The sequence below is a fragment of the Pelodiscus sinensis genome, chromosome 5 (assembly GCF_052426305.1).
Source record: "Pelodiscus sinensis isolate ZL-2025 chromosome 5, ASM5242630v1, whole genome shotgun sequence".
Taxonomy (NCBI): domain Eukaryota; kingdom Metazoa; phylum Chordata; order Testudines; family Trionychidae; genus Pelodiscus; species Pelodiscus sinensis.
Genome location: NC_143056.1, coordinates 80,639,874 through 80,666,656, shown reverse-complemented (window position 1 = coordinate 80,666,656; position 26,783 = coordinate 80,639,874). Strand labels below are relative to the sequence as shown.

Genomic DNA, 26,783 nt, shown 5'->3' with positions numbered 1-26,783 from the left:
TACATAATACATGCCGTTTATTTTGGAACATCATGGTCACAGACTATAATGGTGATGCCATAAGGCTATTCCCTATTTTATTTCAGCATAACTCAGCTATCCTATACTTGTTTTCTCAAAAAAACAGAAGTGCTAGTGAGTTTAATGGGGCTTACTCCAAAATTAAGTGCATTCTACCAAAAAAAGCAGACTGACCATGCTTCATCTGGAATTGGATCTGCATCCTTGCTTTAAAAAAAAAAAAAAAGTCAATGGTTAACAGAGTGAGAAGAACAACTATTCAAAATGATTTTTTTAATTTTGTTTTTAAGCATAAAAGAATTAGACTATCTGTAACAACTTCAGAGTCATCCATTGGTACTTTTTATCAGCAGTGCTGCAACTAAACATATTTCAGATAAAGTATCTTGCGAGGCTTGGGGCTCTTCTCCTCCCATTGCAGTGAAGTGAACTTCGTCCCTTCCCTCCTCCGCACTCCATGGCTGGAGCACCAGTGCTGGCTCCTTGCTTAGGGAGGGAGAACCCTGAACCTCACAGGCTGGATCAAGGCAACCTGCAGCCACATCCTGGCCACAGGTTCTGCCTGGTAGAGAAGGAAGCAGCTCTGTGCCAGAATGTGTCCCATGCACTGGCTTGCAGACTCTATCCCCATCTCTTCCATTAGCTGGGAATCCCAGCCAATGGGAGCAGTGGGGGGTGCCTGCCAGTGCAGGACAGCATGGAGCCACTAGCGCCCTGCTCAGAAGCTGCACCAGGTAAGTGCCCCCATCCCATCACCTCCCACACCTGACCCACACCCCATACCGTCTAGACCTTACAAACCCAGTCCACTCCCACACCCTCCTGCCCACCCAGACCCTGCACCTCCACTGCCACCCCACTCCCAAGCAATCCCTCCCATACACTGAGTCCCTCATTTTTTACCCTACGACAGAGCCTAGGGGGCAGCACAAAATCTATTGGCCTGGGGGGAAGGCCTGAGCCTTAGCCCTCTCCCACACATCATGAGGGGCTTGGTTTTGCTTCTCACTTGCATGTGGCCCGATTGATTTTTCTGTGGGTCAAGTGGCCTCCAGCCCAAAAGAGGTTCCCTCCCATCTCCACACTACCACCTTTGGTAAATTGTTCCAATGGTTAATTATCCTCACTATTAACAATGCACTTCTTATTTTTCACATGAATGTATCTAGCTTCCATTTCGAGCCATTTGGATTGTCTTATACTTTTTGGATAAGACTGACATTGGAAAAGTAGCTGTAGAAAAATAGCCACAAAATTATTAGAAGGCTCCTGCAAATGCCTTAACGGGGATTCTTAAAGAACACAAACTGTTTAGTTTCTCAAAAATAGAGAGGACTTGATTACAATGTAATTCCCTTCTCGAGGAGAAAAGACTGGATAGTAAAGAACTCTTCAGGTGCGTGGAGAAAATAGAAAAAGAATCCATGTTTGGAAACTGAAGTCAGACAAATAAAAAAAATAAAAAATGGTGCCTTATTTCTAACAGTGAAGTTGATCAACTACTGGAACAAAACTACAAAGACATGTGTTTGATTCTCCACCTATTGAGCTCTTCAAATCAAGACTAGATGTCATCAGCAGTGACAATGAATGCAGTGGGTAGGGATGTACACATTACACATTTTGACAGACCCAGCTGGCTGCCACAGTCTAATGGGAGGCAGATATAGGGCTCTAGGTGAACAGCTTCTTCCCTGAGTGAGCAGGGCTGAGTCTCATGCAGCATAATTAGGCAGGCACCTGGGACCAATTAAGAGCTTGCCAGAAGCAGCAGGGTAATCAGAGCACCCATGGCCCAATAAGGCCTGCTGAGGAATGTTTATAAGATTTCTCTGCAGGGAGGGCAGGAAGCCCAAGATCTGAGAGTGAAGAGGTGTGCCAGGTGAGAGCTGAGGTCTGCAAGCAAGGCAGAGTGCTCTGGAGAAGCAGGATGGACTTACTCAAGTACCACAGAAAAGGCACTGAGAGGGATCCTTTGTGGAAGTGGCCCAGAGAAGAAGCTGCCAGACTGGGAGTAGAGGAAATCTTGTCTGTGCTGCTGCCTTAGGGTCCTGGGCCAGAACCCAGAGTAGTGGGTGAGCCGAGGTTCCCCTAGCCCTCCCCATGCCACTATCATGTTTCCCCGTGAGAGAGGGGACCAGGACTACAGAAGGGTTTTCATCCCAAATTGTGGATTAGCCCATGATGAAGATGGCTGAGTAGGCTGTGACTTTTGCTCTAAGAAAAAGAGAAAGAGGCTGTGTGGAGGGTCACAAGGAGCCTCTGAGGAAAACGCTATCCACCAGAAGTGAATAACCCTCGGGGCATAGCCAGGGCTTTGCCACAACATGCACACATTCCTAGCTCTACAGTAGTCCAGAATCAGCTTCCAAACTCAAGTCTATGTCTACAATGGGAAGGGTTGGCAATTAAAATGTTGTCAACAGGCAAAAAGGCAGTTTTTGGTGACAAAACATGACGGTGTAGACAAGGTCTAAGTTCCAGCTCTGCTTTTTTTTACGACTTCCAAGTAAACAGACATTTACCCTTTTCCCACTGTCAGTCCATTAACACTAACTTGAGTTCAGAATCTAATTAAAGAGCAAAGACACTAATACTAACACATAACGACTTCATTCCAACACTCACACTAATAGAGTTTGCTACTTTGAGTGATTGTGAATGTTCTTGCTGCCAGCTAGGGCTCTCAGACTTTATGGCTGATACAGTACTCTAAAAACATACAGAGCTTTGCACAGTTTATGAGCACTGGCATCCAAACACAAGATTACTTTACTGGGAAAACAAAAACCCTTTTCCAAACCACTCTGAAGAATCTTCAGGAGCAAGTTTTTCTTGGAAATATATTTTGGAGGGAGGGATGGGCATATGAGAGTAGCCAAAAGAAAGGAGAAGCGGTAGCATATTTACTGGAAATATGTTTATTTCAGTTTCCTACCCTGAGGTAGTTCTTGAAAGGCCATAAAAAAAATTCAGAAAACTTTTTTTTTCCCCTGTGTGGTCTTGTGGGACTCTGTTCTGCCTTTGCCACGCAAATGGTTTTCATCTGATTCCAGTCTTTCTCCTTCTTTGTATGGAAAGGCAGTGAGATCATCCTTTAACACTAGTGGGTGCTTGAATGACTTTCAACACTTATTGGTTTGCAGATTGAGCTGTGGTGCTGACAGGCTCCAAAGAAAGTTACAATTAGTCATCAGTTGGAAGGGGGAGCAAATGAGGTGGGGGTCTCAGAGCTCTGGAGGATAAAGTAGTATGGGGGAAATGAAAGAATCCATGGAGCTCTAAGAATAGGTGAAGAGATTTTCTGTATGAACTTTTTATATCCCTTATAGCAATTGAATCATGTGTTTAGACTCATCCAGCAAGTACATACTACAAAGCTAAACAAAAGCTACTGGTTCTCAGCCATTCAGGTCATCAGTAGTGAAGCATGTGAAAGTTGCATTGTCCTAACAAGAAACAGTTTTAGGAAATCCTTTTGCCATAGTCAGATTCCAGTTAAAGCCCTTGCAGCAAGCAAATTCTAGATTTAATTTTTCATTTGTAAAAACAGAAGCAGAATTGCTATGATTTACAAATATAAGACTATTATTGTTCGTGGCAATTATTAGTATTTTAATACAAATTCTCAGAGCAACAGATGATTTCTGTAGTTTAGAGCAAGGTCATGTCTAAGCAAATATGTTGATTATTTTCTCTCTCTAGATTAGTAAGGAAGATTGGCTGTTCCTAAAGCAACTCTCATCTTATGTCCTCCGTGCTAGTAGCTGATGTAACTATCTTGAGTAGAGGGCTGGGTTTCTAATTCTAACCATTACCACCAATGTTCTCATATTTTATTCCCATGTGCAGAATGAATTTCATCATCACCAATATGGAGATGATGTGAGACATCACCTCCATATTTGTACACATAAAAAAATAATTTTTCACATAGATCATCTGTGGCAAGCAATGGGCCTGAGGGATTCAGAGCGTAGAAGGGGGCTCAAGATTGGGAGAGGAATGAGGAGGTCTGACTGCAGGCTATGGAGTGTGGCTAGGGATCAGGCGTTTGGGTGAAGGAGGGAGCTCAGAACTGGAACAGAGGGTTGAGGTGCAGTGGTGAAGGCTGTGGCTAGAGGTATGGGATCTGGGATGGCGCTGGGTATGAGGGATTTTGTGTACAGGCTCCCCAGAAAAGAGGGCTCCCCCTAGACCTCTTTCACAATAGCAGCTCTGGCTCATATGAGAAGCACTTGTGCACCAGTCATGGCACCTTTAGTGAGGCCAAGTTGGGCTGGAGGAGAAACACCTCTTTTCTGGTTATGGCAGATCCGTGCTGCTGGGAATGGGCAGGGGAAAACTCTGAGAAACCAACTTTTCCCCTAGCCACAGCAGCTCCCTGCTGCAGTTGAAGGAGGAGTGCCTCTCTCCCTGGCTGTGGCAGCTCCCTGCTTGGTCTGGAGGAACGTGTCTCTCCTCTGGTTCTTGCAGCCATGGACGGGGAGAGGTGTGCTCCTCCAGTGCCAGCACAGAGCTGCCATGGCTGAGGGAGGGATGGAGGTCTCTCCCCTTGTCATGGCAGCAACATAAGCAGCAGCTGAGGTGAAAGGAACTTAACATTTCTTACAGTTACTGTCCAGGGTTCCCTCTAAGCTACGCACTTGCGGACATGTGCAGAAAAAATTTCCACCCCTCCCACCTCCTATACAGAGCCACACAGCCATGTGGCAGGCGGCAGGAAGCGGCTGCAGTGGCCTGGCTGGAGGAGCCACGAGGCGTGTGGCAGGAAGCCACTGTGGTGATCAGGGAGGTAGGCGCTGCGAGCTGTGTGGCGGGCAGCAGGAAGCTGCTGCAACAGTCAGGGCCATGTAAGCTGTGAGTGAGCCTGGGCAGGGGAGCGGTGAAGCAGGTACCAGGATCGTACCAGCAGGAGAGGCAGAGGGGCCAAGGACAGCGGGGACTCAGCACAGAAGCCGGCCAGGTGGAGGGCAAAGGCACCAGCTGTCTGTGGTGGGGGGGAGGTACTGGGCGCAGATACATTCTGGGGGGAGAGGGAGGGAGTGCAAGGTGAGGAGTTGGACTCAGGTCTCTGGTCAACAGGTGTGGGGTGAAACAGGTGAGATGTGGGGCTGGGCACAGGTACTTGAGTCGTGGGCCCTAGGCCCAGGTTCTGGGTGTTTGTGGGTCAGATAGCATGGCCCTGGCATATATACTGGTGTCATATGGGGTGGTAGATTGCAAGGCTGGGCACAACTACAGGGTGGTGGTGGGGGGAGGTTAGGCAGTTAGCCAGGCCTATACAGTCACCAGCTGGCTGTGTGTGGCCCTGATGAGGGCATAGGCAGTGAGGCATGCACAGTGTGTTTTGAGGGCAGGGGCCAGCAAGGTGGGTAGTTTTCAGGATCATGCACCTTGTTAATTATCTGTTTTAGTATTTTTTCTTACATAATCTTAAATTTTTATATATACATACACACACACACACACACACACACACACACACACACACACACGTACGTACGTACGTATATGGAGCAATACCAGTTTAATTTGTGAGCTCCCTCGCACTAAAGGCTTTTCATTGTCTTCTATGTTTCAGAACCTTGCTAGAGTAGCAGCATGTATTGGTAACTTAGGCCTTGCACATTGCACACATTTAGTAAACATGGCTCTCCCTTTGTGGTTTCTTCTTATTACATGTTATGTAAAAACTACAGAAGGTCAAAGTATTAACAACTTTGCCCTGACCATCCCATCTACTCTTTTAGTTCAAGGTATCCATCAAATAAACAATAGTAGAGGCGGTATTAATGTCTAAATATGCCAAACTCCAGAATTAATTAAAATATAGTTTAAAGCAGCATTTTGGGTTGATAGTGCTATGTAATAGCACGAATAAATTAAATTGGTGCACACAGTAATGGCCAGTGGGATTATCACCCAAAGTTAATACCTTTGAAAGTCATAGGCTTGGAAACAAACATGTGGGTGCTAGAGGGGAAAGGTTCTTCTTCTGCCTTTAACAGGATGAAAATTTGTTGGAAACTTCTATCACATGCTGTATATATTTTCTTAAACTTCAAACCAGTAATTTAGACTTAAATGTGAGCAAAAAGGGAGGAGGGAAGTATTTGGTGGGATGGTGAGAATTAAAAAGAAAACATTTCTACCTACTCAAATATTCCCAGCAGCAGACACTTAGACCACAATATTTATTTTAGTAAATGCAGAGTGAGTGAGAAACATCACTTTCTCCTATAATATTTCAAAGTTTTAAACCCTTTTTTATTAATACCGTACATCTAAAGTCATGTTGGTCTGCTGGCACTACAGCTAGATTGACAACCCATTTACATTTGGTTGAAGAGTGACTGTCGGACCAGGATCAGAGAATGAGTTAAGAGACATTAAAAAGGAGTTATGCTCAAAATTAGACACGTTTCTAAATGAATATCAGCCAAGGCACTTCTCAATTTTGTTTAAAAAAAATTACCACTCTTACCAAGAAGTTAAATACAAATGTCACAATTTCACACAGGTCTTCAAAAGACTTTTTTTTGGTGGTACCGGTGCATTCCTCTGCCGTTGCAATTAAATTATATTACTAGAACATTGCTCGTGAGATGGATTCAACGGCAAGGAACCGGGATCTTGATTTCATGTGTCGTCTAAAAGTATTTGTAAACTAACATTACCTTGGAGTATGCATTCAGCAAAGACAGAATCATCTTTGCCATTACTCATAAGCATCTTGGGTTTTAGAGGGGAAATTTGGGTAGAGGAGGGTTATCTGCCATTGAAATACTGGTCAGGCCCAACCTTAGCTTGCTTATAGAATTTAGTAAGATCACAGCTCCTGAGGAAAGGTAGCAGATCTTAAATGGCAATTAATGCTTTCCCTCCCAACAGAAAATGCCAAAAGGGAGATATTCTATTACAGCTAGAAAATTGGTCTGGAAAGCCTCCTGGTTTCTATACCCAACTCTGACTCTCTGGTTGGTTATAGTTAATTATGTGGGGCTCAGGTCTATTCCCCTGTAGATATGCGTGTTTGCCTGCAGGGAAGCGTCATGCTTAGAGTCAACCGCCAGCTGAGCAGCGTGATTGGCCTGGGGGAGCGCACCAAGTCTCCTTCCACCCAGCCCCCATCCTGCAAGAAGCATGCAGTGCTTACAAGCCTGCACCCCTCGCAGGGCAGGAGGAGACTTTGCCTGCTCCCCCTATCCCCAGGCCAATCAGGGCTTGAAGGCACGGGGAGCACGCAAAGTCTCCTCCCGCCATGCCAGTAGCATGCGGTGCTTCTAAGCACCGCACACTCCTTATGGGGCAGGGAGTGAAAGACTTCACGTGTTCCTCCTCCCCAGGCCCTGATTGAACTGGAGGAACACTCGAATTCCCTCCTCCCACCTAGAGGGAACCATCAACTGTTCAGAACAGCTGGTGGTTCTCTCTGGGGGCAGGGCAAAGTCTTTGCATGCTCCTTCACCCCCCTGACCAATCAGGGTCTGTTGGTGGGGAAGCATGGAAGTGTCCTGGCCCTTCTCCTTCCACCTGAGGCACTATATCTGAGATGTCATCTGTCCCTAAATCATATGTCCTACTAATTTCTAATGGCTCCTAATTAAGTCATTACAATCAGTTTCAGATTCTTACATCAGAGCTAAAAAGCAGGACATTCATGGGAGAGGCCCCTTGACTGGAATTCACTTTCAACCCTTAGTCTGACAGAGTTTGTTGTGGCTGACTTTTAGGATCCATTGCAAAGTTTATCTTTCTATTTAAGCTCAAATAATGGGGGCGGGGGACTGACTGAGGAGGATTCTAATCTTTTTGGGATGGGGGATTAGTGAAAATAGTGGCCTTTCTAATTTTAAAATGTATTTTTATTCTGTATTTTAATAAGAACTCTAGAGAACTCTGGTTTGGATTTTATAAAGTTACCATTCAGACAGGTGAGCATTCATTAAAAGTACCTAAAGGTTTTTAAAATTGGCATATCATTTGACTTTTCTCTCTTAGATTGAGAGGAGAGAGTTCTTTTACTAACAAGTTATATGATCGTTTCTGCAAACATAAAACACTTGATTATACAACCCAGTCTCAAAGCAAGTGATAATTTTAAGCAGCAAAAACACTTGGTATAGTTTTAATTTGATAAAATTACTCTGGAGCTGACATGAGTTAAAAAAGAACAGTTAAGTGATATGATTGTGTAGCACTGTAGCCATGCCTCTAGAAAGCTTGGTTCATATCTGAATTTATTGCAGATCATCTCAAGGCAAAAATTACTTTGATGTTCTTGTTGTAGCCACCATTTATGCATACCGAAAAACCCACTGGCTCTGACAACAGAAGCCCTGATTTGCCTTTGCACAGCAGACCTAGAAATGTGTCCCCTATATGGCAATGACCAGGAAATCCTGCATTTGATGCACTAGTAGGTTAACTGTCCCAGCTTTGCTATATCCAATTAAAAGAGAATAGCCATAAAAGCACTGATACTACCGTGGGGTAATAAACTAGACCTTATCAGTGACAGTGGTGCACATTACAAACTTCAAACTCATTCCTCGCCCTAATCCATCAGAAACTTCCTGGCTTTAATAGGCTATAAATGGCAGAAGCTTTGAAGTTCAAGGATTAGAATCATTAATAGACAGACTGAATGAGAGACTAAGTGCAGCAAGGCCTGCTACCCCACTGAAGAGCCAGGTGGAACGTACTGCATGGATCTGTAACACAAATTAAATTAACTTAATCAAACTGCCCTCTCCTCAGAGGCAGTCCAGGAGATTACATGGGTTATCAAAGTGTTAAAAATAAATGGACAAAGGGGGAAGACAAGAGCCACATGAGAAACACACATTTACTACAAAGCAAAGCTAGTTTGAACGTAAGAGCCGAACAGCCAAAGCTCTCAAATGGGACCTATGATCATTAGGCTCATAGACAAATGCATTCTTTTTTGAGATAACGATTTATGATTTAATAATATCGGAGCAAATAAAGAAAACAGAAAATTCCTTTACTTAGTTTGTTTCCATTCTCCCTCACCTGCCTCACACGAAAGACTATAGGGAAACAACCCAATTTAAGTAGAAAGCAATATTTTTGTTATATTCACAGTGTATGCAGTGTTTACTGGAGTAATAGCTCAACCATGTGTTATGAATTTGTTTTCAATAAAAACTTCAGCATACCCAAAAATAACACCTTAAATTTATATGCAACGCTTTTAATCTCAAAAGATTCCAAAATACTTTACCAACCACAATTAGATGTAAGAATCAGTTCATTTGTCAGTGATGGGCAACCACATCTGGTCTGTTTTACACAGCAGTCTAAAGAGTTTGAGACCAGAAATGAATACTATGTCCAATTTAAACTGAAACAAGAATAGGAGGGGGTAGAATACAATGCACAAAAACTAGAAATGGGCCAGGGGAACGGGGTTAATAACTTGACTCTTGCAAATGTAGTATGAAATCTTAAATGAGTGCAAGTAATAAGGAGCTCAGTTTAAAATTGTACCTAACATACATATATGCTCAGTTTCTCTCTCAGATTGTCAGTACATTCTTATATAGGAGAATTACAAAGCCAAAGAGATGTCTTAAAGATTCACTTTATTGGCTACTGGAGACAGAAAAGAGTTTATTAATAAATTCACAGGGTTTTACAGCCATAATTTAAGAGCAGTTATTCTAATTAGAAGAAGCTCTCTTGTCCAAAGAGTATCTCCTCCTTATTTTGGAGAAGATGCTTAACTAGTATTAGCTAGAGAGAAGTACTGTACACTTATTTTTCTTGAACTGAAAGTCACTCACACCATGCATTGGAAAGCTTAACGTGCATGCTCACGTCCTCAGAGTTTACATTCAGGTTAGGAAAGACTGAAAAAAGAGAACAGATCAGAGGAAATAATTCAGTGGGGGAAAAAGAGCAGAAAACAAGTAAAGTGAAAAATAGGAGTGCTTTCAAGTAAGAAAAAGAGGAGAAAGAGGAAAATTTTATATAGACACTATATAACGGGCACCTAGTTATTGTGTTCCAATTTTTAGAACAGATGGCTCTTTACCTCTAATACAAGGCACAAACTTCTCTTTAACATGCTTTTGAAACCAAATCTACCTTGAAAAAATTACAGATTTAAATGGCTGCAAGAAAGGTTTGTGAGCATCCTATAATTTTATGAACCCATGAACTCAAAATAAGACTACAACATTCAAAAGTCCTCCAAACTCCACGAGGTTTGCTTATCCTGGATATAAACAGATTCATGTGTGTTTAAAAAATAAATATTTATATGAAGAGACTATCCACCTCACCTATCAGGACATTCTCAGAATTTTCACATGATAACCTGATGTTTCAGAAATGTCTCTGTGGACATTCAGGATGTCTCGGGTTTTTATTCAAATCAACCAAAATGCTATTTTATAACCACACAAAATGTGCAATCTGTAATGTTGAATCAAGCCAAATCTGTTCTGTGTTTACCAAGAAAAAACAGCTTAGTGGAACAAGTGTTTACTGTGAGTCAGAGTACCTGGAGAGAAAAATCAAACGGGTAGAGACAATTTAAAGCCTTTTCCCTCCCTACACACAAAGCAAATGTTAATGAAGTTTGTTCAGTGTTTCACAGGTTTTTGGAAAAATTCCTCCACAGAGAGAGAGGAAGTTACTCACCTTGTGTAGTAATGATGGTTCTTCGAGATGTGCCCAGTGGGTGCTCCACTCTAGGTGTCTGATCCATCCCGGTGCCACTGATCGGGAGATTTCATAGCCATATCGGGTTGGACAGCGCATGCTCCCTGCACCACTGGTCATTCGCGCCCTTTCTAATGTGCGCAGTTTGGGCCCCCCCGCCAGTTCCCCTCACCGCTCAGTCTCTGAAACAAGAAAGAGAGAAAACAACCCCGGAGGGGCGGGACGTGGAGCACCCACGGGGCACATCTTGAAGAACCATCGTTACTGCACAAGGTGAGTAACTTCCTCTTCTTCTTCCAGTGGCCCCGTGGGTGCTCCACTCTAGGTGACTGTAAAGTAGTAGTTGGAACAAGGAGCGCTCCAGGTTAATTAGGTTTTACTGTAGAAAGGACTGCAGAAGCCACTGCATGGTCCGCCGCCCATTTTTGCACTATAGCGTAATGTCTCAAATGTGGAGCTGGAAGCCCATGTGCCTGCCCTGCAAATATCTGCTAATGGAACTCCTCTGGAGAAGGCGGTAGATGTCGCCACTGCTCTGGTCAAGTGACTCGTGGCTGAGAAGACAGGGGTCTACTCCGAATGGAATGGCATGTGGTAATGCATAAGGTGATAAGCTTGGCAATGCGCTGAGTGGAGAGTGCAGCACCCTTAGATCAGTGAGCCGTTGATATCAGAAGTCTATCTGTTTGTCTCCACTGGCGGGTTCTATGTAAAAGGAAAGAGCGCACCTTACGTCCAGCGTATGCAGCAGGGCCTCCTTCGTCGAGGCATGCGGCTTAGGGTAAAAGGAAGGAAGGATGATCGGTTCATTGATATGAAATGACAAAGACGTTGGGTATGAATGCTGGGTGTAATCATAACGTCACCGACTCCTTTGAGAAAAAAGTAAAAGGAGGATCTGTCATTATCGCCCCTAGCTCGCTAATTCTACATACTGATGTAATTGCGAGCAAGAAGATGGTCTTCATGGTTAACATCTTTAAGGGTACAGATGCTAGAGGCTCAAATGGAGGATACATAATTGTATTGAGTACTAAGTCGCGGTTCCACAACGGAAGAGGTGGCCTTCGAGGTGGGCTTATATTCATCAGACCTTTGAGGAATTGTCTAGTCGTCAGGTGAGCGAACACCGAAGAACCCTGTATTGGGTAATGGAAGGCACTGATGGCTGCCAAGTGAACTCTGAGGGATGCCAGAGAAAGCTTCAAGTTTCGCAGGTGAAGAACGTATTTGAGAATTTGGTGTGGAGGAGAAGACAACGATTGAATGTTATTCTGGAGGCACCAGTAGGAGTATCTGTGCCATTTAGCCAGGTAAGTATTTTGCGTAGACATCTTTCTACTGTGTATCAATATGGACCTGACCTGACCTGATCTGAACAAAGCTTTTCATCTAGTCTAAGCCAGTCAGGAGTCATGCCATCATGTGCAATGCTTCTAGTTTGGGGTGAAGGAGAGATCCCTGGTCTTGAGAGAGGAGATCTCGGTACAAGGGCAGAGGCCATGGTGGTCGAAGTGACATCTTGTGTAAGAACAGATACCATGCTTGCCTCGGCCAAGCTGGTGCTATTAAAATTACTGTCGCCCTCTCCGTCCTGATTTTCTCTAGTATTCTGGGAATGAGGACTATTGGCGGAAAAGCGTACAGTAGCGACTTTTTCCAATTGATCAGAAGTGCATCGCCAAGAGATCCTTTGCTGATCCCTGTTCTAGCACAAAAAAGGTGACACTTTTTGTTGACAGATGTCACAAAGAGATCTACCAGGGGCGTTCCCCATCTGCGGAAGATCCTCTGAAGTACATCCAGCCTCACCTCCCACTCGCGGTCCGTGGGGAAGCATCTGCTCAGGGAATCAGCAATGACATTGACTATGCCAGGTAAGTATGATGCTGTTATGATTATGTTGTTCTGTATGCACCAATTCTAGTATCGTACTGCTTCGGCGCATAGGGAGCGCGATCTTGCTCCTCCCTGTCTGTTTATATAATACATTGCTGCCACGTTGTCTGTCAACACCCTGACTTTTTTGTGTGTCAGACTGGGGAGGAAGTGTTTGCATGCTAGAAAGATTGCTCGCAACTCTAGTTGGTTGATGTGAAGGCATCTCTCAGTGTGAGACCATCGTCTCTGGATGCGCTCCTCACCAATGTGAGCACCCCATCCAATGAGTGAAGCATCTGACGTTAACTGAACCGATGGCTGAGCTTGGTGAAACGGTACTCCCATGAGGATGTTTAATGGGTTCGTCCACCATCGAAGGGACCTGTGCACGTGGGATGGAGGAGTAACTAATTTGTGTACGTCGTGTCTTGTGGGGACATACACAGTTGACAGCCAGTGCTGTAGATTTCTTAGATAGAGATGTGTGTGCGGGACGACGAAGGTGGCTGCAGCAAGCGCAGGCAAGTATGAGCTGAGACTGTTGCGGTTTTGTGGAGAAGACTGACCAGGTCTTTTATTGCCTGGAATCTGTCCCTGGGCAGATACGCTCTCGCCGCACGGGAGTTGAGAACTGCTCCTATGAACTTTATGTTCTGTGTTGGAATTAACGTGGACTTATGTTCATTTACTATCAGCCCAAGTGAGTTGAAAGTCTCTCTGACTATTGAAAGCATCTGCGTCGTCGCCTGTCGTGATGTTCCCTTTATGAGACAGTCGTCCAGATAAGGGAATATGATGATTCCAAGACGACAAAGGGGGGCGGTGACAACGGCGAGGGTCTTTGAAAAGACTCTTGTAGCCAAAGCCAGCCCAAACAGAAGGACACAATACTGAAAGTGCTCATTGCTTATACCAAATCGCAGAAATCGCCTGTGCGCAGGGTGTGTGGCCACATGAAAGTAGGCATCCTGGAGGTCGAGGGCTGCGAACCAGTCGTCGGTATCAAGAGAAGGAATGATCGCAGTCAGAATCACCATTTTGAATCGCTGCTTCTGCAGATAACGGTTTAACCCTCATAGATCAAGTATGGGTCTCCAACCCCGTTTTCTTTTGAGTTAGGAAGTACCTCGAATAGAACCCTTTTCCCCTGAAGCAGCCTGGGACCCTTTCTATCGCTCTGATTTCTAACAGGCGATAAGCCTCCTGTTGTAAGAGGGCCTCGTGAGAAGGAACCCTGAAAAGGGACGGGGTGGGAGGGGTGGTGGGGGGAAGGGATTTGAATGGGATGGTGAGTCCGGATTTTATCACTTCCAAAACCCATCTGTCCAATGATATGGCAACCCATTGATGGTAGTAGGGTCGCAGCCGATGTTGGAAAATGGGATTGGTGTCTCTGACTAGAACAGGAATGTTCGGCGTGCCCTCGACCTGGGAGTCAAACCTGCTACTTGGGTGTCACTGAGTTATTCGCCCTAGATGTCTGAGGGCGTCTGCGCTGCGTCCTCTGCTTGGACCGGTTTTGATCATACGGATGGTTTTGCTGTCTGCGAAATTGGTACTCATAACGTCTTTGGAATGGGAAATAACGCTTACGGCGGAAAGGTGGACTGTACATCCCGAGGGTACGTAAGGTGGCTCGGGAATCTTTGCCCGTGTGGAGCACCTTGTCCGTTTTCTCCACAAACAACTTAATTCTGTCGAATGGAAGATCCTCGACCTTGGATTGCAACTCTTTCAGTACAGCAGCAGTCACAGGCCATGAAGATCTTCTCATGGAAACTGCTGTTGCAATTGTTCGAGACGCTGTCTGAGCCACATCCATGGTAATTTGCAAACCTGCTCTGGCTGTGACGTAGTGGGGGTACCTGGCTGGTTTCTATGCTGCTGGCTCTGGGGGAACCCCCACTGGCTGCCGTGGGTACCACGACCCAGCAAAACAGGATGAGTCACTATGCAAACCAGTGGCCAGACACCCCCCACGGAGAGGAACAAAGGAAGGTGGAATGCTGCCTTGGCTTGGGGGCAGGGCTGGAAGTTAGTGAGTTGGTTGCTGGCTGTCGGAGGGCATGGAGGAGAGCCTAGGGGAAGGGGCTGGAGTTTAGGGGCCCAGTCTCCCCCATCTCAAGGGGGCCTGAGGCATCCTAGCCCAGTTCCTGTAACCAGATTACATCTGTGCTGCGCTGTGCTGGAGGAGCAATAAACCACCCTCAATTCCACTGGCTGGTGCAGTCTGTTTGTGCCATTTCGGGGTGCAGGAGACGGGGAACCCCCAACGCGCCGTCACACTGGTGTCAGGAGTGGGATGCACTGCACCCCGTGGATGGAGCTTCCAGCGGCAAGCGACAAGGCGCAGTAGAAGCAAGAGCCCTGGAGCCAGGCGTGCTGGAGACAGAGCGAAGCGGTTCCTGGGAATCGTGGGGCGCTGCAGCACTAGACTGGTGAGTCTGCACCGAGGGGCCCAGCGGGCAGATGGCCTACGCCCAACTCTTGAAGGCAGAGCTGGTGGGGCTGTGCAGAGAGAGGGGCTTGCCTGTGCAGAAAGCAACCAAGGCCCAGCTGATTGCTCAGCTAGAAGAGAACGACCAGCCACAGGGCCAGGATCTTGTCCCCAGGGGAAGCAGCCAGACCCCCCCTGAGAGTGTGTCAGGCTCAGAGAGGGGGAGGAGCGCTGGAACCCACAGGAGAGATGAGACAGCTTCCCCCAGGAGGCCTGCAAGCTGCAGCCCATCTAGGGCAGGGGCCAGCCAAGCAGAGCTGCGGCGGCTGGAGATCCAGCTGCGGATCAAGGAATTGGAAGTAGAGGACCGAGAAAGGGATCGCCAAGATCGAGAGAGGCAGCGGCAGCATGAGCTGGCCATGGCAGAGCGGAGAACCGGCGGGGCACCGGCTGCGCCAAGTGCGGATAGGCCCCAGGGTCCCAGGACTGCCAGATGCTTGGAGAGGCCCGTGGTGGCCCAATTGAAGGACATGGGTGACATAGACGGGTTCCTCAGTGCCTTTGAGAGGGCCTGTGGACTGCAACGGGTTCCCCCAGCTGACTGGCTGCAGGAGCTCATCCCCGCACTGAGCCAGGAGGCGGCCGGAGTGCTCAGTCAGCTGGAGGACCTACAGCCCGGGGATTACAACCGAGTCAAGGAGGCCCTGCTGCACAAGTTCGGGCTGACCCCCGAGATGTACAGGAAGAAGTTCCGGGGGGTACAGAAAGGGCCACGGGAGACCTATGTGGATCTGGTCTCCCGCCTGGCGCAATACTGCCGCAAGTGGGTGTCTGGAGTCGGAGCCCAGACTGCAGAGGAGCTGCTCAAGCTGGTCATGATGGAGCAGTTCTATGCAGCGTGCCCACCCAAACTGAGGCTGTGGCTCAAGGACCGGAGACCAGAGAACCCCCAGGAGGCCGGGAGACTGGCGGATGAGTTCACGGAGAGCCGGTCCGGGTGTGAACGGGAGTCCCGGAGAGAAAGGGAACCGCGCAGAGACCGGATCTCGGCTCAGCGACGGAGGGAGTCAACTACGGGGCGAGACCAAGGAACAGGTCGTCTGCGCCCCAGAGAACCAGCCAGGGCCTGGACAGAGACAGCCCAAAGCCTAACTTGCCAGCGCTGTGGGCAAAAAGGCCACAAGAGGGCTCAGTGCACCAGGTCCCAGGACCGGGGACTTTCCAGGGTTAACTGGCTGGGGCGGGAGGAAGGGCAGGCTGCCCCAGAGGCAGGGGCTGGCAGGCAAACCTCAGCTCAGAGAGAGGGGAAGGATGCTCAGTGCACCTCCCCTGGGAGGTCTGATTCTCAGGAGGCGGATTTCTCCGTGTACCGGGTGGGGGCAGGACGGCCCCTGCGGAGCGAGTGCCTCATACCCCTGGAGGTGGATGGTAGGAAGGTGACGGGCTTCTGGGACACGGGGGCGGAGGTGACTCTGGCCCGATCCGACATAGTGGCCCCGGAGCGGATACTACCCCACGCGCAGCTGACCCTGAAGGGCATAGACGGGTCCCCGTTTAAGGTGCCTGTAGCCAGGGTGCATCTGAAATGGGGGGCCAAGGAGGGCCTCAAGGAAGTGGGGGTGCACCCGCACTTGCCCACCGAGGTGCTGATGGGGAACGACCTAGAGGAGTGGCCCCATGAATCCCAGCGGGCTCTAGTCACTACCCGGAGCCAGAGCCAGCGGGGGGCTGACAACGTGGGTCCAGGGAAGGACTCCTGGCAGCGTCCTCAGGGTCCCATCCCAGTGGACACGGGGTCCAGCCAGGCTGGGACTCCGGACCTAGGCAGAGGTGGGGGACAGGTCCCGATCCCTGCCTCAGCAGCTGAATTCCAGGCTGAGGTGCAGGCAGACCCCTCCTTGCAGAGGCTGAGGGACCAGGCTGGCCTCCGTGCAGCTCAGCCCCGGGGGAGAGGTGGCCAGGAGAGATTCCTGCGGGAGCGTGGGCTCCTGTTCCGTGAGCGTGGGCTCCTGTTCCGTGAGTGGCTCCCCCCCAGGAAGGCGAGGGCATGGAGGGTAGAGCGGCAGCTGGTCGTCCCCCGAAAGTATCGCCTCAAGCTGCTGTATTTGGCCCACGATTCCCCCGTTGGGGGCCACCGGGGGATCCGGAGCACCCAGCTGAAGCTGCTCCAGCACTTCTATTGGCCGGGAATCTTTACAGCCGTGCAGCGGTACTGCCGGTCCTGTGACTCCTGCCAGAGGGGCGGGAAGGCCCAAGACAGGAGGAAAGCGGCTTGGGGGTCTCTACCCCAGATAGACCCTCTGGGCTGGCTGAGAGAGTTATGGGAGGGGAAGTCCTCCCTGGATGGAGCATCGGGGGTGGAAGCCGCCCTGGCTGTCCAGAGAAGGCTCGCTGGGCTCATGGCCCCGGCCCGAGAAACCCCGGCCAGAGATCAAGGCCAGCGGAAGGGTGGGTGTGACCCCCGAGGACAGGCCTGCACCAGTCGCCCTGGAGCGGGGCGGCGAGTGGACAGAGGGAAGCCAATTCATGTGGGGCCTCGCCACGGCCGGCCCGAGTCAAGGGGAGCACCCATGTCCCCGGGGCGGGTTCCCACGCAGAGGACCCGAACTTCCCCAGGTCACGAGCGGAGTGACCCTGCTCAGTTCGCTCTCGGAGGGGGGAGAACTGTGACGTAGTGGGGGTACCTGGCTGGTTTCTATGCTGCTGGCTCTGGGGGAACCCCCACTGGCTGCCGTGGGTACCACGACCCAGCAAAACAGGATGAGTCACTATGCAAACCAGTGGCCAGACACCCCCCACGGAGAGGAACAAAGGAAGGTGGAATGCTGCCTTGGCTTGGGGGCAGGGCTGGAAGTTAGTGAGTTGGTTGCTGGCTGTCGGAGGGCATGGAGGAGAGCCTAGGGGAAGGGGCTGGAGTTTAGGGGCCCAGTCTCCCCCATCTCAAGGGGGCCTGAGGCATCCTAGCCCAGTTCCTGTAACCAGATTACATCTGTGCTGCGCTGTGCTGGAGGAGCAATAAACCACCCTCAATTCCACTGGCTGGTGCAGTCTGTTTGTGCCATTTCGGGGTGCAGGAGACGGGGAACCCCCAACGCGCCGTCACACTGGCACATGCATAACTAGCAGTATAGTTGGGAGAAGTATTTTGTCCGTTTTGGAAATTCTCTGAGCAATTTCCGATAATTTCGCAATGTTGTCAAAACTATGGATTAGAAAGTAACACTGCGTAATTTGCGATACGGAGGAGAAGTGTTGAAGAGCAGTACACTTTTCTTCTGAATATGTCCAGTCTCTTTGCGTCCTTGTCTGCTCCTGAATTCCTTACTTGCAGATTCTTTGCAGAGCTGTATCCACCACCACCGAATTTGGTTGGGGGTGAGTAAAAAGGAACTCAGCACCATTTGAAGATATAAAGTATCTCTTCTCGGCTCGCTTACATGATGGAGTAGTGGAACACGAGTGTTTGTTTTGGGGTTTTTTTTTGTTTTGTTTTTTCAGAGAAATGGTAAGCAATGAAGAGAGATTGCCAGCTCCCGTCAGCAACCGAGGACGGTTGAGAGGAACTGGCAGGGGGGGCCGAACCGCGCATGTTAGAAAGGGAGTGAATGACCAGCGGCGAAGGTAGCATGAGCGGTCCAGCCCAATATGGCTATGAAATCTCCCGATCAGTGGCGCCGGGTCAGACCCAACACCTAGAGTGGAGCACCCACGGGGCCACTTGAAGAACTTGTGTGGCTTGCTGTTGAGTCAACAACTAGCCATGGCAAAACCAGCACACATCTTTTTAAAAGTGTAATTTGGCCTTTTGTATTTTGCAATTTTAAAAGAAGTGTGTCATGAAAGTATGCCTTTTTATTTGAAAAGCACGATGAAATATTTTTAAAGAGTTTTGTGTTTAAAAATACATAGAAGAGAGGATGCATTGCACTAGATGTAGAATAAATGTACTGTACACATATCACCTCACTTGAAACTGCATGCCTTACCTTCTGGTGGATTCTTATTCTGATTGTTCCAGACAACTAACAGCTTGGATAGACTGGGCACCTTGGACACCTCAGTGATGACTCGGAATAGGCTTTCCACCCTGTCATATGTCAAGACTATAGCAGTGAAGCCTTGAGACTGTGGTGGGATCAATGGAAGGAAGAGCGGGTTGCTCACACTGCTCCATTTCTGTAAAAGCAGAGAAGATACTGGATCAGATCAGGATCAATTAAAACTATAAAAGAGGAATATAAACAGTCAGAATTTAAGTACCAGAGTGGGAATTTAGCTAAGATAGGTCTCTTTGGTCAACACCCTAACTCTTTGAAAAATTAGCCTTTCAAACAATCCTATTTTCTTTTTCATAATTCATAGTTCTTTACATGCAGTGATGGGGTTTGGAAAAAGTGGAGTAAAAGGGATGAAAAGACTTCTGGGGAAAAGGTGACGGGGGGGCATTTTAAACTCAGCTAGCATGGCTCAATTCTCATTTGCTACTCTTTGCTTGAAAGTGTTTTGTTTTTTACATTCACTCAATGGGCCAATAAGCAGAGAGCCACCTGAGAGTGGAAATAGAATTTAGAAAAAACAGCAAAAGCATAATCCAGACACAAAATGAACACAAATAAAAAAGACAAATGCTGACGTAATAAAAAGAGGGATAAATATTAACTTCAACAAAAATAGCTTTATTCTTTGTGAAAGAAAACCTATTACAGTTAAATAAAAAATCCTATAAGAGATGCCAGGATCAATTTTGAAGAGTTATTTACTCCATCTGAATTTTAACTAGGGTGTCCCTTTCAAGACTTTAAAGCTTTTATTTCAATGCACTGCCAGCATAAGGAAGCCAGCTTAGTTGGCAAGAGACAAGACAGACAACTCTGTTCTCACTAAGTTTGCCAACCCCATTTGGAGCCAAAGATGTAGGGAGAGGCAGCTGCAAATGAACCATCAGATAGCAATGAAACTTGCAGGCATTTTGACTCTCAGCTTTTTCATTCCAGTTCACTATTCAGATGTTGATATTAAGGCTGGGACAGAAAAACAGAGGTGAAAAACAAGACTTAGTTGGGGGTGGAGGAAAGGGTTTGGGATTTGGGAAAACAGATGCTGACACTGTTTTGAATCTCAACCAACAAAGAACTAGAAACACTTCTAGTAGTCTAGAAAACATTGCCCAGGAACTTTCTTCCACCACTGTAAGAAACCCCAGTTAAAACACATACTATACTTCTGCTAGTATAGGGAAAAAACAAACACTTTATGTATCAAAGTTATCAGCTTGTATTTCTTGAGAGGAGGTATGAAGCCTCACGATTTCTTTAAAGAATCTTTAGGTTCTTGTTTCTCACACTTCAAAGATTGCTGCCTTTCCAACCTTTACCTGATGCCACTTATAATACTAAAATACTCTGCATATCTATTGGTCTGTCTTGGTGATATCAGCAGTTCACATGTGCAGCAATAGCTCTCAAATTTCAGATGTCACATTCTGTAAAGCCAGTTTTTAGCTCATTTTCTTTAATATGACTTGGGACATGAAGAGCAAGGGTAGAACACTCTGATTATGGAGTAGTCCAAGAATTTCTGCAGTGAACCACAACCTAAATTTGACTAGAGCACACTATCTCATTAGACCTTTAAAGAGCAACTTCAAAAAGCTGCATTTTTTCCCCTCAAACATCCTGAATATGAAGTTTCCTCCACTTTCCCATCTCCTCCAAATGATCCTTTTAATGGTTAGAATTCTGTTTTGTGCATCCCTTACATGTCTGCTTCTATTAATACCTGCAGCAAGGGTTTAGCAGCATATTCAAGACAATGCCAAGAAAACCCTACATTTCTGCCCAGCAGAAAGAAATAACTGGTGAAGTCATCATACAGACAATTTTCTTTGTATTTTACAGTGACACCCACCATTCTAATTAAGAAATCCCATATGAATTTTCCTTTATTGTGCAAGCTCCTTTCTGGACACAATATATCTTAAGAGTGTGTGTTAGCACCCAGCATAATGGGGCCCTGGTCCATGACTTCAAGTTCTTAGGCACTACAGTAATATTAATAGGAAACTATATAATTTTGGATGACTCCTTTCCATCATCTTCTGAAACTACTTTAACATCCAAAACAGTGCTAAGTATTTCACAAAATATATAGACAACCCCTACTAAAAGAGTATTAACATAAGCAACAATCTAAGGTTTTACACATGACGATGTCAATTCCAACTGATCCTACTCTGTTGACAGTACAATACAGGCAGTCCCCGGGTTACATGGATCCGACTTGCATCGAATCCCTACTTACAAACGGGGTGAGGCAACCCTGCACTAGCTGCTTCCCCCCCAGCAGACCAGGGAGACGCGAAGCTAGCGCCCCCCCCCCCGCAGACCAGGGAGATGCAGAGCGGCTTTTCTCAGCAGACACCTCAGCTTGAGAATAAAGGACTGAGGGAAGTGAGGTGTGGGAGAATAAAACTGAACTCTGGAGAAATGTTTGGCTAGAGTTTCCCCTACAATATGTACCAGTTCCGACTTGCATACAAATTCAACTTAAGAACAAACCTACAGTCCCTATCTTGTACATAACCCGGGGACTGCCTGTACTTCTCTACTGCAGTAACCTCTTAGGGAAATAAAATTAACCTCTCAGAACATTCCAGTTTATTTCAGCTTATGCCCCTGTAAGTGGTGTCCAAGTAAAGGAAAAGCTTGTACTCTTCTCTTTGGAACCTAATGGGGAAAGAAATCCAAGGCCCCTTGTTTAAGGGAAACATTTCAAAAGGGCATTTAGACATCTCTGAAGTGCCATTAAGAGCCAACCCCCTGCTGCCTGCCTGAAGTGTATGTCTACAGTCTGAGACCTCTTGACCCCACTTTCTGCAGGAAATTGGGCAAATTCAAGCCTTCATAATTTACTTGAGTCTTCCAGACTTATGCTGGGGAAGGCAAACAATGCAGGCAATTAACTCAACAGAAACCTAATTAAATCTCAATTATGACAGCAGGTCACAAAATGCATCATGGCATCTAAATGGCTACTCCCAACCACAGGCAGCTGGAGAAGTCAACATGTTGAGAGAAATTTGTTCTAATTCTATCATTATTCGCCCTCATGATGGGTATCCATCTGAACTTTCACTAACAGAAAGAAGAGCAAAAGGTACTAGTGGAAAGATCATTTATCACTTTCCATGACAAAGTGTTGACGCTCCAGTTATGGATACGGCAATCCTTTCCCTCTTCATTCCTCCCATGCTAATATTCATTACAGGAGCCATTGTAATGAACCCAAGATTGACAGTTTGTTTATTGAAATCACTTTTATGAGCAAGCAGGATCAGGTTACAAACAGCAGCATCTTCCTAACAACGATCTCACATTCCATAATCTGGTAGTCTCAGTAGTTTGGCAAGCCTCTCCACAAACAATATGGGAAACCCACAATGTGAGGGGGCAGTGAGGAGATTGGCTTGAAGTTGGGGAGGTGTGAGAATTCTTTAAAGGGATGAGTCCATGAGAAGAGATTCCATCTATTGCTGTTGGCTTGTGTATGAGTGCCACAAGCAAAAACAAAAAGTTTCCATTTGCATTTTTGCCTTGCATACACATACCAGAACACTGAATTCAGCATGAGCCTATGTTAAGAGTAGTTAAAGCAATGGAGGCAATCCCTTCATAGAATCATAGAATAATAGGACTGGAAGGGACCTCAAGAGGTCATCGAGTCCAGCCCCCCGCCCTCAAGGCAGGACCAAGCTCTGTCTACACCATCCCTGACAGATGTCTACCTAACCTGTTCTTAAATATCTCCAGAGAGGGAGATTCCTCCACCTCCTTTGGCAATTTATTCCAATATTTGACCACCCTGACAGTTAGGAATTTTTTCCTAATGTCCAATCTAAACCTCCCCTGCTGCACTTTAAGCCCATTACTCCTTGTCCTGTCCTCAGAAACCAAGAGGAACAAATTTTCTCCTTTCTCCTTGTGACACCCTTTTAGATATTTGAAAACCGCTATCATGTCCCCCCTTAATCTTCTTTTTTCCAAACTAAACAAGCCCAGTTCATGAAGCCTGACTTCATAGGTCATGTTCTCTAGGCCTTTAATGATTCTTGTCGCTCTTCTCTGTACCCTTTCCAATTACTCCACATCTTTCTTGAAATGTGGTGCCCAGAACTGGACACAGTACTCCAGCTGAGGCCTAACTAGTGCAGAGTAGAGCGGCAGAATGACTTCACGAGTTTTGCTTACAACACACCTGTTGATACAACCTAGAATCATATTTGCTTTTTTTGCAACAGCATCACACTGTTGACTCATATTCAACTTGTGGTCCACTATGACCCCTAGATCCCTTTCCACCATGCTCCTTCCTAGACAGTCGCTTCCCATCTTGTATGTATGGAACTGATTGTTCCTTCCTAAGTGGAGCACTTTGCATTTCTCTTTATTAAACCTCATCCTGTTTACCTCTGACCATTTCTCTAACTTGCTACGGTCATTTTGAATTATGTCCCTATCCTCCAAAGAAGTTGCAACGCCATCCAGTTTGGTGTCAGCTGCAAACTTAATAAGCGTACTCTCTATCCCAATATCTACATCATTCATGAAGATATTGAACAGTACGGGTCCCAAAACAGACCCTTGAGGAACTCCACTTGTTATCCCTTTCCAGCAGGATTTAGCACCGTTAACAACAACTCTCTGACTACGGTTATCCAGCCAATTATGCACCCACCTTATCGTGGCCCTATCTAAGTTATATTTGCCTAGTTTATCAATAAGAATATCATGCGAGACCGTATCAAATGCCTTACTAAAGTCTAGGTATATGACATCCACCGCTTCTCCCTTATCCACAAGGCTCATTATCCTATCAAAGAAAGCTATCAGATTAGTTTGGCATGACTTGTTCTTCACAAACCCATGCTGGCTATTCCCTATCACTTTATTACCTTCCAAGTGTTTGCATATGATTTCCTTAATTACCTGCTCCATTATCTTCCCTGGGACAGACGTTAAACTGACCGGTCTGTAGTTTCCTGGGTAGTTCTTATTCCCCTTTTTATAGATGGGCACAATATTTGCCCTTTTCCAGTCTTCTGGAATCTCCCCTGTCTGCCATGATTTTTCAAAAATCATAGCTAAAGGCTCAGCTCAGCTCAGCTCAGCTCCTTGAGTATCCTGCTCTATCAGCTCCTTGAGTATCCTGGGATGCATTTCATCAGGACCTGGTGACTTGCTGACATCTAACTTTCCTAAGTGATTTTTAACTTGTTCTTTGTGTATCCTATCTTCTAAACTTACCCTCTCTCTGCTTGTATTCACTACGTTAGGCACACCTCCAGACTTCTCGGTGAAGACCGAAACAAAGAAGTCATTGAGCATCTCCGCCATTTCCAAGTTTCCTGTTACTGCTTCTCCCTCCTCACTGAGCAGTGGGCCTACCCTGTCCTTGGTCTTCCTCTTGCTTTTAATGTATTTATAAAAGGTCTTCTTGTTTCCCTTTATGCCTGTAGCTAGTTTGATCTCATTTTGTGCCTTTGCCTTTCTAATCTTGCCCCTGCATTCCCGTGTTGCTTGCCTATATTCATCCTTTGTTAGTTGTCCTAGTTTCCATTTTTTATAGGACTCCTTTTTTATTTTGAGATCATGCAAGATCTCCTTGTTAAGCCAAGCTGGTCTTTTGCCATATTTTCTATCTTTCCTACACAGCGGAATTGTTTGCTTTTGGGCCCTTAACAACGTCCCTTTGAAATACTTCCAACTCTCCTCAGTTGTTTTTCCCTTCAGTCTTGCTTCCCATGGGACCTTACCTACAAGTTCTCTGAACATATCAAAATCTGCCTTCCTGAAATCCATTACCTCAATTGTGTTGGTCTCCCTTCTACCTTTCCTTAAGATCATGAACTCTATTATTTCGTGATCACTGTCCCCTATGCTGTCTTCCACTTTCAAGTTCTCAACTAGTTCCTCCCTATTTGTTAAAACCAAATCCAGAACAGCTTCTCCTCTGGTAGCTTTTTCAACCTTCTGAAACAGAAAGTTGTCTCCAATGCAGTCCAGAAACTTATTGGATCACCTGTGCCCCGCTGTGTTAGTTTCCCAACATATGTCTGGATAGTTGAAGTCCCCCATCACCACCAAATCTTGGGCTTTGGATAGTTTTGTTAATTGTTTAAAAAAGGCCTCATCCACCTCTTCCACCTGGCTAGGTGGCCTGTAGTAGACTCCTAGCATGATATCACCCTCGTTTTTTACCCCTTTTAGCTTTACCCAGAGACTCTCTACACAGCTATCTCCTACGTTCATCTCCACTTCAGTCCAAGTCTGTACATTTTTAATATACAAGGCAACCCCTCCTCCCTTTTTTCCCTGTCTGTCCTTCCTGAGCAAGCAGTACCCTTCCATACCAACATTCCAATCATGCGTCCCATCCCACCAGGTTTCTGTAATACCAATGATAGCATAGTTGTATTTATTGGTTAGCAATTCCAGTTCTTCCTGCTTATTACCCATACTTCTCGCATTTGTATATAGGCATCTAAGATACTGATTTGATCTTGCCTCCCTGTTGTGCCCTGACCCTCCTTTCTCCTTGCCATTATAGGCCGTAGTCCCCCCATTTCCAACCCATCTCCCAGTCCCGCAAATTCAGCACTTACCTGTGGGCTTTGCTCACCTGCCCCCGTCAAACCTAGTTTAAAGCCCTCCTCACAAGGTTAGCCAGTCTGTGTCCAAACAAGGCCTTCCCGCTCCTGGAAAGGTGAACTCCATCTCCGCCAAGCAGTCTTCATTAAAGACTGCACTTTATACTAATCTTTCAGGTGTGAAGGAGTACATGTGTATAAGGGTATAACAAAATCAGTCTTGCTAGCATGCAGGACTGAGATATTTGACATCTGAGAAATCACATCCAACCCAAGTAGTCAGTAACTGGCTAATCACTGTAAACATTACAACATCTTTAAAGCACCAATAGAATACTAAACACAATGAATGCAAGGTCTCTGCCCCAAAAAGCTCACAAAGAAAGGAGATTATAGGCAATAAGCAAGCAGTGAAGCTAAACACACATTTTATAAATTCCATGAGTTTAAAAAAAAAATGTAGTCCTGACACACCTTAGAGACTAACAAAAACAAAGTCTCCAAGGTGCTATAGGACTACTAATTGTTTAAGTTAACTAGCATGGCTACCCCCCTGATGATTTTTTTTTAAAATGTTTGAGTAACTTTGTCAGGTGGTAAGGAGATAGTGGGAAGAGATGCATATTAAGGAAAGTCTTGAAGGGAGAGATGTGACAGACGGGACCAATGAGTGGGTTCTAGGAACCTGAGGCTGTGTGAAAGAAGGCCACATCACAGCAGAAGGGTTAAAAATTTCCTAGGTATAATAATTAGCAGGAAAAACTGGTAACCATATAGCAAATAGATTCTGTTGCCATCATGAACAAGAACCATGGCTTTTTCCCTCCTACATATTTATTTTCTACAACCAGACATAATACTTGTTAACCAAACTTTTTAGTAAAACCACATTATATTTGAACAAGGACAACCCACTATCATTAAAAAGCCAAGAGACAAGGACCAAGGAGTATGAAGTTCTGGATGGTACAGTGAACAAACAGTTCTTCCATGTACCCAACAAAGCAGAGATGTACTTATCCCCTACCTCTGCACAGATGGGGTTTTTGGTTGGATTGTTTTAAATATCAATCTTAACCTCAATGTGGTTTCAATTATGAATTA

At 46.2% G+C, this 26,783-nt stretch overlaps 1 protein-coding gene across 1 annotated transcript in view; it reads right to left on the bottom strand.

Annotated features, from left to right (window-relative positions):
* Positions 1-26,783, bottom strand: part of EXT2 (exostosin glycosyltransferase 2) — a 135,103-nt gene that overhangs the window by 40,265 nt on the left and 68,055 nt on the right. Inside the window, exon 9 of the mRNA XM_075927527.2 lies at positions 19,021-19,210. Within this exon, the coding sequence (XP_075783642.1) occupies positions 19,021-19,210 (190 nt within the window). The remainder of the gene's footprint in view (positions 1-19,020; positions 19,211-26,783) is intronic.